The following is a 13,984-nucleotide window of genomic DNA, read 5'->3' as shown; positions in this document are numbered from 1 at the left end:
CCAAATTCAAAATTAATAAAAAGATGAATGTACTGGCTTACATAATGCAAAAGCTTTTGGAAAAGACTGACTGAAAGTTTGCCAGAACCAAATTTCTCTTTCTTCTCTGGGCTCTACATCCTCAGATAGGCCTTCTCCCAGGTTTGTGGGAGTAAAAATTCCAGAATGGCATCTCTTAGTCTTTCATTAGTCTGATCTGCATCATGTGCCCATTCCTTAACCAATCACTATTGTCTGGGAGATGTGATGTTTAGACTGGGCAGATTGGATCACATGCTGCCCATGGACTCCTAGATGAAAATTTTTTAAAAGAAAGTTATTTGCTTTTTTTGTATTTGTTTTTGGTGTGTGTTTGTTTTTGTGGGAGGGGGGCGGGGGGAGACAACTTCAGATAATCGTAGAGTAGTAGGGAAGTTGGTCACTTGAATCACCCACAGAGGATAATGATAAAGTCAGAATTTAAAACAACAAGAAAACTAAAGATATGAGAAGACATCCAAACATAGAGAAAAGCCAGAGGAAAGTTTAATCTGGGAAAATGGTAATGAGAAGGGGTAAAAAGTATGACTTTGTGGTGTGTTGATCTGATAATGCTGCCTAAACCTCACAGCTATGACCACAAAAAACAGTGGAAGAAAAGGAGCAGCCTTATCCACTAAAGGTGCCAGTGGTCAGAATCCAGGACTGAAAAAAAAAAAACCACAAAAAAAACCCCAGAAAATTTAAAAGGGAAATCCTGGCAGTGAGCAAATCACAAAAAGAATGAGACCCAAATTCAGAGCTTCAACCACCCAAATAGCTAGCTTTAAGTACACTGTGCATGAATGAGGCAGGTCCCCAGGGGCATGGCAAAGAGCCAGCAGAGAACACAGAGAATCTGCTCTTGAAAGACAGGGCTACACACAGCAGATCTATTGAGTTTAATGTGTTTCTTAAATGAATGAATTCCTTCGTCATGACTGGCTTAGACAACAGAAAGCCTGAAGTGTCCAGGGCAGAGTCCAAAGCTGGCAGGGCAGCTGGAAATTAGAGGGTAATCTTAGAAGCAAGGAAACCACAGGGAGAAGGAGATTCATCTCTGCCTAAGTTCTTGGCTGTCCCAACAATTGTCACAGGCACAAAGGAGACCCACAGAGGGCCAGACTAAAAGAGCAGCAGTGAGGAGACAAAACAGAGCACAGATTATCATCAGTATGTTTTTTACCACAATGTAACTAAAATGGACATCAATAAAAAATTTAAATGCTAAATTACTGACTTCTACACAACCCATCAGTCAAAAAAATTCACAAAGGAAAATAAAAAACATTTTGACTATAATGATAATGAAATGAAAACATCAAAAATTGTGGGATACAGACATAACAGTACTTAAATGTATAGATTAAAGGGATATATGAGAAAAGGAGAAAGGTCTTAAATAAATGATTTAAGCTTTCCCTTAAATTGGGAAAAAAGAAGAGGAAATCACACTCACAGAAAAACAAAAGGAAATAATAAAGGGCTAATATCTATGAAACAGAAAACTGAAAATGCAATGAAACCCAAAGCTAGTTTGCCAAAAAGGTCAATAAAATTGATAAATCTCTAGTCACAAAGGAAAAAAGAGAAAAGACACAAGTTACTACTATCAACAATGAAAGAGAAGACATCACTACTAATCCTATATAGTTATTCAAAGAAGATACTATTTATAACAACTTCATGCCCATAAATTCAATTAAAGATAAGATGGATACATTCCTTGAAAGACATCAACTACCAAGGCTAACTCAAGAAGAAAAAGATAAACTGAATAGTTTCATATTGTTATTTTAAAAAATGAACTCATGGTTTACTATCTTCCAACAACAATAATTTAAAAACACCTTCCAAGCCCAGATGACTTCACTGGTGAAGTCTACCAAACATTTAGGGAAAAAATAATGCCAGTTCAATATAAACTTTTTTCAAAAATGGTTTTCAAGAGGAGGGAGTGGTCAACTGTGTCAATTCAGCTAAGAGGTTGAGTGAGATGAGGACAGGAGTGACTTTGGTGTGGGTTGAAATATACATGAAAGACAAGAAAACGGAGAAAACACATGAAGCTATACCTTTTGAGAAGTTTGGCTATAAAGCATGGCAGGAAATAGGGCAACAGCCAGAAAAGCATTTGAGGTGAAAAGAGGTTTTGGGTATATATTGTTTTTTAGGTTGGCAGATACTAAGAACATATTTTTATGCTGATGGATGTGATCCAGTAAATGGAGAAAAATTAATGGTACTATATAGAATGAATGAAGTCCTTGGAAAGTCATTTATAATCTTTCAAAGGAAAGAGTAGATATTTGCTATTATCTGTGATAATTAAGTGCTCTGTTATTTTGAGTTAAGCATTTATTCTCTTTGGTTTAATTTACATTGATACATAGAACAGTTATTAAACGGTATTTATAGTAAGCATACATAAGCTATTAGATGCAATAATGAAATACTATTTTTCTGAAGAAAAGAACTGTTGGCTCATATATACGTATCAGAAATTTATTACAATACATAGGTGGGGAGGTAAGTTGGGGGGCTATCATCAGATAAGTTCAAATAGGTAGATAACTGGCTCACTTAACATTTGTCCCAACCTCCTTTTAGGGTACTTTCTTGTGATGCAAAAGCTGGGCAGTTAAAAACTACACTTTCCAGTCCTTCTTGCAGCTAGGATTCTGAATGTAATTTAGATTATGCCAATCAGATGGATTTGGAAAAAATTAAAAACTAAGTTAAGCTGGCAGATTGGCAGCACATGAAGTATCCTTTTTGCTGGTGTAGATTAACAGGCAGCACAGAACAACCCTGGAGCCAGTTACATCACTGGACTGAAGTGGCACGAGCCATGGAACCATCAGTTGGAACAGTGGTATCCTGATTAAACCAGAGGAAGTTTCCTTAAGCAGGTTAATTCAGCAGTAATGCTCTGAATCATTCATGGAGCCAGCTCTTCAATCTATATATATAAAAGCCTAAGCGACCATTCCACCATTCGACTGGTAGCTATACACGCACTGTCCACCAGGGGGCAGACGCTCAACACACAGGCATGGAAACATGGAACAGACTGATGAATCTCAGAGGAAAGGGGGGCAGGGAAAGGGGGGGAAGAGATTAACCAAAGATCTTATATGCATACTAGAGGCTGGGTAAATGGATTAGTGCACAGGTGGGATCGCTCGGTCTGGCCTGCAGGGGTCGGGCTGAAACCAGCAGTCTGACATGCCCCGAGGGGTCCTGGATTGCGAGAGGGCACAGGCCAGGCTGAGGGACCCCACCAGTGCACGAATCTGTGCACCAGGCCTCTAGTAATTTTATAAGTATCTAATTCCCAGTATTAAATCACTTTCTTCTTAAAACAGCTTTACTGTTTTGTTATTTCTGCTTGATCTGACTGATACATTAACCAACAACTCGAACTGGTGATAGTTCCCAAAACAAGAGGATAATTAATTCTATCACAACTGGCCTGATACCTCATAACCATGTAATTTTTGAAGTAATACTAAATGAGAGATAAGTGAAAGCTTAAAAGTAATATGCACATTACCTTGGAGGTCAAGGAGGATTTCTTAAACAAGACAAAAAGCATAACCATAAATTTAAAAATGGATAAATCTGGGTCCTGGCTAATTTTATTCAGTGGTTAGAGTGTTAGCCCATGGACTGAAGGGTCACAGGTTCAATTCCTGGTCAAGGGCACATAACTTGGTTGCAGGTTTGATTCCCAGCCATGGTCAAGGCACGTGTAGGAGGCAACCAATTGAAACGTCTCCCTCACATCCGTTTCTCTCTCTCTATTCCTCCTTCCTCCCTCCTCTCCATTTCTCTCTAAAGATCAATGGACAAAATATCCTCTGGTAAGGATTTAAAAAATTGATAAATCTGACTATATTAAAATTGGAAGTTCTATTCATCAGAAGATAACGTAGAATAAAAGAGACACACCATAGACTGAAAAAAGATATCTTGCACAAGCATAACTGAAAAAATGATCAGCATCCAAAATATAAAAAGAACTCATAAATCCATTAAGAAAAAGATATACAACCCAATAGGTGTATGCATCAATGCCCTAAATAATCACTTCAGTAAAGAGATGAGATTCAAATGGCTAAAAACTTATAAAAGGGCACCTTAATGAAACTCTACTTCATATTCATCAATGACAATAATCAAAAAGTCTGACAATGACAAGTGTTTGCATGAATGATAGGCATCAAAATTCTAATACATAGCCGGTAGGAAATATAAACTGGTACTACTGGAAAAGTTGAAGACATCTCCAGAAAAGTATGCTTATAGGCATTAGGATCTATGTATAATAATAATCATAGCATTGTTTATAATTGGAAAAAGTTAGAAATAACTCAAATATCCATCAGCAACAGAGTGGATATTAAAATGGATGCATATTCCACACTTCTCATTACATCACTCCACACTCAGTTGCCCAAGTCATGTCAGGGCTTCAATCTCCCTCTCAACATTGACTTACCCAAATTCAGTTATTATATCCCATAAGAATCGACTCCCTAAATATTTCTGGGGCCTTGTTTCTTTCTCCACCTCTAATAACTCCTTAATCTGGGACCTTATCATTTATCACCCAGATAAATATAAGTACCTTCCCTAAAAGTCTTCTTTTTCTCTAGTCCCATCCCCATTGCAAACTTGTGCACTACATGGTGGTAGGGCTGTCAATTTCAAAGCCGTGTGGTCATATAAATCCCTCCTCCTGGATGACATACAAATAAAAGTAATGTTTACCATTTACTAGACACCAACTATGTGCCAGGCGTTATCTCATTTATCCTGAAATGTTGCAAGGTGGGTGTTATTATATCTGTTATAGATGAGGCAACCAAAGCTCAGAAAGGAGTAATTTACCCAAATTCACACAGCTAATAAATGAACAAGCCAAGACTCAATTTCAGGGCTTTGCAATGGAAAAGTCCTTGCTCTTAACACATTATTCTGCCTAAATTCCTAAACATGGCATATGAAGTTATACATGATATAACCTTAGGCTATTCCCCAGGGACCTCCTGCGCCTCTGACCCTCTGTCCACTTAGCCAGAGCAGGTATTACCACTCCATTCGCTCTTTTTCCTTACTAATAACTTCTATTTCATTCAGGATGGCAATATGTTTATCCAAAAACTATTTTTCCTGGCTCTTCCTTGAAGCACAGTTCTGACGAAAGAGATGTAAGTGGAAAACTCTGGATGGTATTTCTGGGAAAGCTCTTTAAAAGGGATTGTATGCATATATGCATAACCCATGGACACAGGTAATAGTGTGGAGAAGGCCTGGGGTGGGGGGCAAGGAAGGCTAGAAGGGGTGAATGGGGTAAAAGGGGGACATTGGTAAAACTTGCAACAATAAAGATTTTAAAATAAAATAAAATAAAATAATAAAATAAAATAAAATAAAATAAAATAAAATAAAATAAAATAAAATAGGTCAAAGTAAGCTGGCCCCTACCCCCTGCCTTCTTTCTTCCTAGAAAACTGTGCTGTAGGTGGATCAGCCCTCAAACAGCCATGACATACACATATGAGCATCGAAGTCCCTCACTTCAAAGAAAGAATTTAAAATTAGAAGAACTTCTGTCCTAGCCGGTTTGACTCAGTGGATAGAGTGTCAGCCTGGGGACTGAAGGGTTGCGGGTTTGATTCCAGTCAAGGGCATGCCTGGGTTGTGGGCTCGATCCCCAGTGGTGGGTGTGCAGGAAGCAGCCGATCAATGATTCTCTCTCATCATTGATGTTTCTATCTCTCTCTCCTTCTCCCTTCCTCTCTGAAATAAATAAAAAATAAAATGTTTGAAAAATAATAATAAAATTAGAAGAACTTCAGGTATATAATGGCATAACCCACCCAGCATTGCCTATCTATGGGCTGGTGTGTTTATGCTTTCCTACTCACAGTTAATCATTATCATAACCGACACATACCCTGAGTTGTGGCCTATTGATGAACTTATAATTTCCCCAATATACCATGATTTGGCACATTTGTATAGGGCCAGGTGGTCTACAATTATAAGATGCCTATGTATCTTTATTTTATTTTATTTTAAACTAGTAGCCATGCGCACGAATCCGTGCGCCAGTAGGTCACTGCTGCCCTTCTGTAGCTCCCCCCACCGCCTCTCATAGCTTGTTGCCCCCCCTCTCCTGAAGCTCTCCGCCTCCCTCTTGCTTGCTGCCCTGCCCCGTCCTGTGGCTCTGCTGCTGCCCGCTTGTAGCCAGTAGGTCGCTCCCACCCTCCTGTAGCTCTCCCCACCCCTCATAGCTTGCTGCCCTGCCTCCTCCTATAGCTCTCCACAGCCTGCTTGTACCTGGCTGGCCCACCCTCCTGCTGATCCGAGATCTGGTCATGATGTGCTTGGTCATTATGCCTCAGGGCATAATAGCTAATTAGCATATTCCTCTCTTATTATATAGGATTCTTTATTGTTGAAAGTATTATATATGTCTCCTTTTGCCCCATTGACCAATCCCCAGCACATGCCCTCACCCCCCTACTGTCTGTGTCCATTGGTTATGTTTATATGCATGCATACAAGTCCTTTGGTTGATCTCTTACCCAACCCCCACCCCCCACCCTGCCTGCCTTAACTTTAATAAGAAAAGCAGGCATATTCGAGCTTTAACTAGAGGAGTTTTAAAAAGTTTACCTGTTTTATACATTTGACATTATTATATGTTTTGTTTGAAGAGATCTACCTAAAAAAAAAATGGATTGAAAACCACTGGCCTACAGCACAGCTTAAGTATAACTGCAATTTCCCAAATTCTGTCTTTGTATTAGGTCAAATCAGCACAAATCTCAAGCAAATCCACTCTTTAAAGTTTAAGTATGCAACGAGTGGTTTAAATACCACTCTCTCGCCTTTCACCCAGAGCAATATTGCACCGTCTGAATATCTGTGAAACTGGCAAGCAGGATATTGTGCACCACTTGGCCTTTCACACCACAGTTCTGGTAGCATATTCCCTACACCACTCAGGGCCAGGAAAAAAGTCTACTTTTTCCTCAGGAACTGATACGCTTATTAGCACTAGTATGTGAGTCACGCATCCCATTGTTTTCCTTTTACTCTTAACAGCTAGTTTGTTTTTGTGCAATATTGGTGGCTTTCTTTACCTAACATCTTTTAAGACCCTATATTTTGATATTTTAGTTAATTGTTTTGTTTGCTATACCAACACATTTATTGAAAACTGTCCCAAATTATTTTTTAGAAGTAGGCAAGCTATTTTTTAATCATAATTTAAAGGGAAAAGATATATTGTATTTCTTGTATTCTAAAAGATCAATAAGACACATATATGCAGATGACCTCAGATTAATTAATCTTTTTTCCCTATATTTTCATTGTTTTTAGATAGAAAGGGAGAGGGGGAGAGAGAAACATCAATGTAAGAATGAAACATCGATCAGCTGCCTCCTGCACACTCCCTACTAGGGATCAAGCTCGAAACCTAGGCATGTACTTCCATTTGGAATTAGGTGCACAGGAAGACAGCTAACCAACTTAGCCAAATTGACCAGGACAGATTAATCTTTATTGCCGTGTTATTTTCTATCCAAATTACTGAAAGATGTTTTGTGAAAGGCAATCCTCAAAGGTCCCAACATGTTATTGGTGGGTATACCAAGAGTAAAATGCCTTGACCACTCTTTAACCAAACCATTTCTCAGGATTGCATTTGCAGTGGTAAATCTTGAAGGATGAGGTAACATCTCCTTCCAGACAAAGGGTTTGTTTTCATTAACTAAAAGCAAAAGTAGAGTCCCCAAGCTCAGTATTCCTAAGCTGTGACACAAACCCACTGCGCACAAAGAGCAAAGTGGGCTGCTCTGTATCGCCCTGTGGACTTGGGAGGCATGGGAAACCAATGCCAGCATGATGTTCATGTTATTTGCTGTGCTATCCTAAATAATAAAGAGCTAATATGTGAATTAGAACAGATGGCGGAACAACCTTCCGGAGTGACCAGTGGGCAGGGGGCAGGGCCAAGGGGCTGCGGCTGTGAGAGCCTACTCTTGCACGAATTTCGTGCATTGGGCTCTAGTAAGTAATAAAATCTCTGACTCAGGAGACTCATGTCTTCTGCCACATCCATAAAAGGAACAGGCTAACTAGTAGGTATAATCTCCAAACCTCATAAGGTATTGATTCAAAACAAATTTATCATTCAAAATTTGAAAGAGGGTTTGACTCACATCCTTTGTAACTCAGTGTAACTCCTCTAGACATACTATTAATGGAGATGACAAGAGATTGGTCAATTAAAATAATTTGAAAACAACAGAATGTCCTCCAAGGGGCCATTACAGAACTGTTGAATTTTTGACATTTTAAGGATGAAAATTCTGTTTGTTGTCTTTATACCTCAAAAAATTTTGAGGAAATTAAAAAATTGTTTAAGATAAAGAGTCCAGGTATATTATTACTCTATGATTTCATTTTAAAGTGGAGAGAATTATCAGACAATGCATAGGCCAAAAATATTTTATCAAACAAAACAGGAAAATGTGACAAATTAAATTAAGAAAATTAGGTGCGGGAACTTATAACTAGGCTTTACTTTAAACATAAATTACAACACTGTGAAAGTTAAAAACTAAGTATTCTCCTGGAAAGTGAAAAAGACTCATGATGTACTCAAAGTATTGTATTAATAAGTGATATATTTCTGAACATAGAAATAAACTATACTTTCAATGAAAGTATTAACACAAAACTCTACAACCTTTTAAATTGGGAAATAAATAATAAAATAATAAAAATGTATTCCTTTCACCCTAACCGTTTGGCTCAGTGGATAGAGCATTAGCCTGTGGACTGAAAGGTCCCAGGTTCGATTCTGTCCAAGGGCATGTACCTTGGTTGCGGGCACATCCCCAGTAGGAGGTGTGCAAGAGGCAGCTGATCGATGTTTCTCTCTCATCGATGTTTCTAACTCTCTATCCCTCTCTCTCTCCCTTTCTGTAAAATAATCAATAAAATATATGTTTTTAAAAAATATATTCCTTTCTACACAAAGAAATTTCTAGACAAAGAAATTTCTAATGTTACCCAGCAACTTAGTACCCCACCCCTTTCTGAAATTCCCAACTATCACTAACAGAAAAACAGTGCCCTAAATTAACTAATCAGAATCACAATCAATTCAAGTATCACTAATTCAGAAAATAAGTGAGAAATAGGTGACAGCAAAGTGTCCAGAAAACTCAAGGTTCTGTCTTCAAATATATTATGAAAACCATTGACATAAAAAAAGGACATTTCTATAGAAACACCATATATATTAAAGACTAATTCAGAAGAATAGTTATAAGAAGCAGAAAAGAAACATTATAAAAGTACAACTCTCAAATCATTTAGAGAAAGTAACCTGAGGTAAAATGCCAATTGTGGCATCACCTTTTGAACACAGCATATCATAAAGGAACTCATCATTTATATATAGCTATCATTTTGTATATAAGGGAAGTATGGACGAAATTGTTGAATGTTAACCAAGATTGTACAGGGTGCAGGAGAACAGGGATTTCATTTATTTACTTTTTTAATGCAATGCTATTTCATTTTAGTTATTTTCTAATTATGAAGAAAATTTTAGAAAATTACTTCATAAAACAATGACAAAATGATATCTTTCTTGTTATTGTTCCATTGATTTAAAAACAAGCAAATATTTATTTGGCAAATTGCTAGGGTATTTTGTTAGCAAACATTCCATATTTATGCATTTCACTTACCCAAAATTACAAATCTAATCTTGAAAAAGTGAAATACTATTTAGTTCTACTATGAAATAATCTATAAGATTAAAAATATTTAAGATTAAAATGGTTCCTATTGATAAAGAAGTGACTTAATCAAGCTTAGGTATTTTTTAAAAAGGATGTATTCTACCAAACATGTGCTTGGGCAAGAACTCATTTTGGGAGTTACTTAAAAGTACCTCCTATGGGGAAGGTGAGGGTGGGTGGGTGGGTGGGAAGAGATCAACCAAAGCACTTGTATGCATATATGCATAACCCATGAACACAGACAACAGGATGGTAAAGGCTAGGGGAAGGGAAGTGGGGGTGGAATAGAAGGGGTCAATAGGGGCGGGGGGGAGGGGAAGGGGACATATGTAATACTTTCAACAATAAAGATTTAAAAAATAAAAGTACCTCCTATGTAATTAATGAAAATTCAGGGTATTTTCACTTCTGAAATAAAGCTCTCTTTTTAGCAATACAAATTATGTTCATGTTTAATAGAAACTTGTCATGCTCTAAACTTTAAAAATATTTTCCATTCAGTAAATGATCTGCCTTTAGTGCACACCAGTGAACTGAGATACTTGGAGTTTGGTAAAGGTCATTTCAAATACCAGAAGCAAATTAGGGCAAAGTGTTCACAGCATTGGTACCTACCCTGATCACCAAGGACTCATTTGTATTTCTTCACTCCCTTAATGACCTATTGTTTTAAAAAAGACTTTGCCTGTACTAATTTATTCATTGAAATGGTGACAGCAACATGAAATTTACAAAGAGAGCTTCCAATAATCAAGAAATGCTTGTAATAAACAGTGCTATAGAATTTCAGAAAAAGCAGAGACTGGATGTTAAACCTTACAGGTCAATGGAGGCATTGAGAATAAAACACTAGGAACACAAGTTAATAAAAGGATGGCATTCTAATATTGAGTCAATAAGGATATTCACCACATGGGTTGATTGCAGAGCTAAGCGAAGCAGCTCCAGTGGAAAGGCCGCCTTTAGAAACCGATGAAGCCACAGAAGGTATAGAAGATGAAGTTGGTACAGTAGAGGAGGCTGTTGAGGATGGTAACCGTTCTCCAGACTCCATACCTATGAGGGGGAGAATTCTCAGTTTTAGATAGAATTAGTCAAAAGAGTTAAACATACTTAAAATAAGTCAAACATTTAGGCATAGTTTGTAAAGATATGAAATAAGTTTAGAACATGTTTCTTCAGAAAGATAAAATATGGAAATCTAAAATTATTTCAAAATAAAAAGTAAAGAAAACAAAAACACCAAGTCTGGCACATAAAAAAACTCTCAAAAAATACATATGCATTGGGATTGAAGAGTATAAACCTAATCATCAAAGAAATGGATATACAGATTACATTTGATAAGAGACATCATCTGGGTTCCAAGGCTGTGTCTGGAGCTTATTAGCTATAACAGTGTATAAATTATGTCACTTCAGTGAACCTTCCATTTCTGCATAAGGACTGAAGATGTAGTTGGAAGGATTAAATGAGAGAATGCAGATAAAGTGCTGAGTACCTAGTATTCAATAACTGTCAGCTTTTGTTTTTATTAAGTGAATGTGTATATAATGAGCCATGTGCATGTGAGGCAGTAAAAGAAACCTCAAGGCATTTTTAGATTATTGCTTTCAAGTAAGTATTTCAGTCATATCTATTTATAGATTAAGTATATGCTTGGAATGTTATCATATTTTTAAGCCAGATACATTTTGTGTTAAGAATTAAAAATAAATGCCTTACAATTGTATAAGAACCAATGGTAGCGTGTTTTTACTGTGAAATTTTCAAAATAAGCTGGAACACACATATAAATAAAACATCAGTACATTAATTTTTGGTTGAAAAATATAATTATGATCAACTGAGTTATTATTCATTATTGAAGCATACTACATAAAAATTGGTAAAACCCATTTATTCAGATTAAGAAAAACGTGTTCATTAAAATAAAAGCAGTTCAGGTATCCAAGAACCATTACTTCCCAGATTTCTGTTATGGCCAGAATATCCAGATCTGATACTTGCACTCCCGTAACAGCCTCTCATTCTGAGGCTGTGTGTTAAGAATACCACTTTCACCTAAGGTTCCAAATCACCACTGTGAGAAGAAGCAAGTCATCTTTTCTGTCAAAGAACAGTGTAGACAGCCGCCATTTTGGGCTGCGTAATTTGGCAACCGCCATGTTGGCCGCATGGTTTGCAGCTCCCCTGGGGGCCGCCATCTTGAAATGGCAAAGGCCAACCCCTCCCTTTGAATTAGCCAATCGCGAAAGGCTGTGCGCCTCAGCTCCAATCAAGAGCAAGGGACAGGTCACGTGGATCCATGATTATAAAGCCGAGCAGACAGCCTGCTCATCTGTGCGTGGGCTTCCAGACCATGTGTGCGCACCCTTCTATGTAGAAGTAAAGATACTTGCCTTGCTGCCTGGCTCATGAGTATGTTTTGTGTTCTACCAGGATCCCTGCATTGGGGGCTCGCCTTATTTCTAACACCACTAACCAACAGACTCTTTTTGGCCAAAAACAGCCCATATCACAAGATCAAAATGTAATAACATGATTCCCCCACCCACAACACAGTTATCTAAGGAATAATATAAACTAGTAGGTACATCTTTTAGTTTAGGACATTTATCCTATACTAGAGGCCCAGTGCACAAATCGTGCATGGGTGGGGTCCCTTGGCCAGGCCTCTGATCAAGGGAATGGGGTGGCTGGCCTGGGGAGGGGCCGCGGGAGATTGGCTGTGGGAGTGCACTGACCACCAGGGGGCAGCTCCGGTGTTGTGCGTCTGCCCCCTGGTGGTCAGTGTGTGTCATAGCAACAGGTCAAACAGTTTTTCAGTCGTTCGGTCACTAATATGCTAAGTGTCCAGTCATTCATTCAACCAATCAAAGCATAATATGCTAATGATAAGCTAAGGCTGCTCAACTGCTTGCTATGACATGCACTGACCACCAGGGGCAGACAGTCAACTGGTCGACCAGTCACTATAACATGCACTGACCACTAGGGGCAGATGCTCCGACTGGTAGGTTAGCTTGCTGCTGGCGTCTGGCCAATCGGGAATCAGTGAGACAGGCCAGACATTCCCTGGAACCCTCCTGCGGACCCTCCTCCTGGGCTGGCCAATCTCCCACATCCCTCCCTGTCCCCGATCATGCACCAGTGGGGTCCCATGGCCTGGCCTGCGCCCTCTCGCAATCCGGGACCCCTCAGAGGATGTTGGAGAGCCGGTTTCAGCCCAATCCCCCAGACGAGGCCGAGGGACCCACTGGTGCATGAATTTGTGCACTGGGCCTCTAGTCCAGGGGTGGGCAAACTTTTTGACTTGAGGGCCACAATGGGTTCTTAAACTGGACCGGAGGGCCGGAACAAAAGCATGGATAGAGTGTTTGTGTGAACTAATATAAATTCAAAGTAAACATCATTACATAAAAGGGTACGGTCTTTTTTTTTTTTTAGTTTTATTCATTTCAAACGGGCCGGATTCGGCCCTCGGGCCATAGTTTGCCCACGGCTGCTCTAGTCCAATTAATAAAAGCCTATGTGGTCGTCACACCCTCATGCCGTGAAGCCCTCATGCTGCAATGAGTGATCACCTGGAGGCTGCATGCGCAGTGGACGTGCGCGGGTGGGCAGGGCTGCGTGCACACGCGGGTGGGCTGGGGCTTGACGCTGCATGCCCGGGATGGAGGCGGGGCTCGTGGCTCCACGCAGCAAGGCCTAGGGATCCCACCTCCAGGCTGTGTTGCAGCCTGTGATCTGGAGCAAGTCTTAGACACCCCTAAATACTATTTTCTTCTCTGAAAAATGACAGAACTGAATTAAATTACCCTTCAAAAATCTGAGTTTTATCAAGTTGGTGATTTAAAAAACCTTCAGATTACATTAAAATATTTAACAACTTAATTCTATTTTTTCCTTTTCCTTCCTTCCATTGGCCTTACTTCTACCTCTAAATGTGTATCATGTTGAATGATAGATTTCTGTAAAATCTTTTAAAGTTTACTCTTGTCTTATTTATACCTCAAGAGACTTTATGATGAGACAATTATCCAACAGTAAAGAACTGATTTCATACTACTCAGTAAATATCTATTCAGGGAGACTACTTTTCCATCTAAAAGGATTAAGTATTC

At 38.8% G+C, this 13,984-nt stretch overlaps 1 protein-coding gene across 2 annotated transcripts in view; it reads right to left on the bottom strand.

Annotated features, from left to right (window-relative positions):
• The window catches only part of BAZ2B (bromodomain adjacent to zinc finger domain 2B), a 180,848-nt gene extending 167,321 nt beyond the window's left edge, over positions 1–13,527 (bottom strand). The window contains exons 1-2 of one of the 2 annotated variants that reach the window (XM_036318585.1): positions 13,445–13,527; positions 10,767–10,913 (exon numbers count right to left, since the gene is read on the bottom strand). In XM_036318585.1, the coding sequence (XP_036174478.1) occupies positions 10,767–10,913; positions 13,445–13,526 (229 nt within the window). In that variant the 5' untranslated portion in view covers position 13,527. The remainder of the gene's footprint in view (positions 1–10,766; positions 10,914–13,444) is intronic. The other variant, XM_036318584.1, reaches the window with a different exon arrangement.
• Between the last annotated feature and the right edge of the window lie 457 nt (positions 13,528–13,984).

The sequence above is a fragment of the Myotis myotis genome, unplaced genomic scaffold (genome assembly GCF_014108235.1).
Source record: "Myotis myotis isolate mMyoMyo1 unplaced genomic scaffold, mMyoMyo1.p scaffold_m19_p_8, whole genome shotgun sequence".
NCBI classification, from domain to species: domain Eukaryota; kingdom Metazoa; phylum Chordata; class Mammalia; order Chiroptera; family Vespertilionidae; genus Myotis; species Myotis myotis.
The sequence above is the reverse complement of the archived record's forward strand: the minus strand, read 5'-3'. Positions and strand labels throughout refer to the sequence as shown.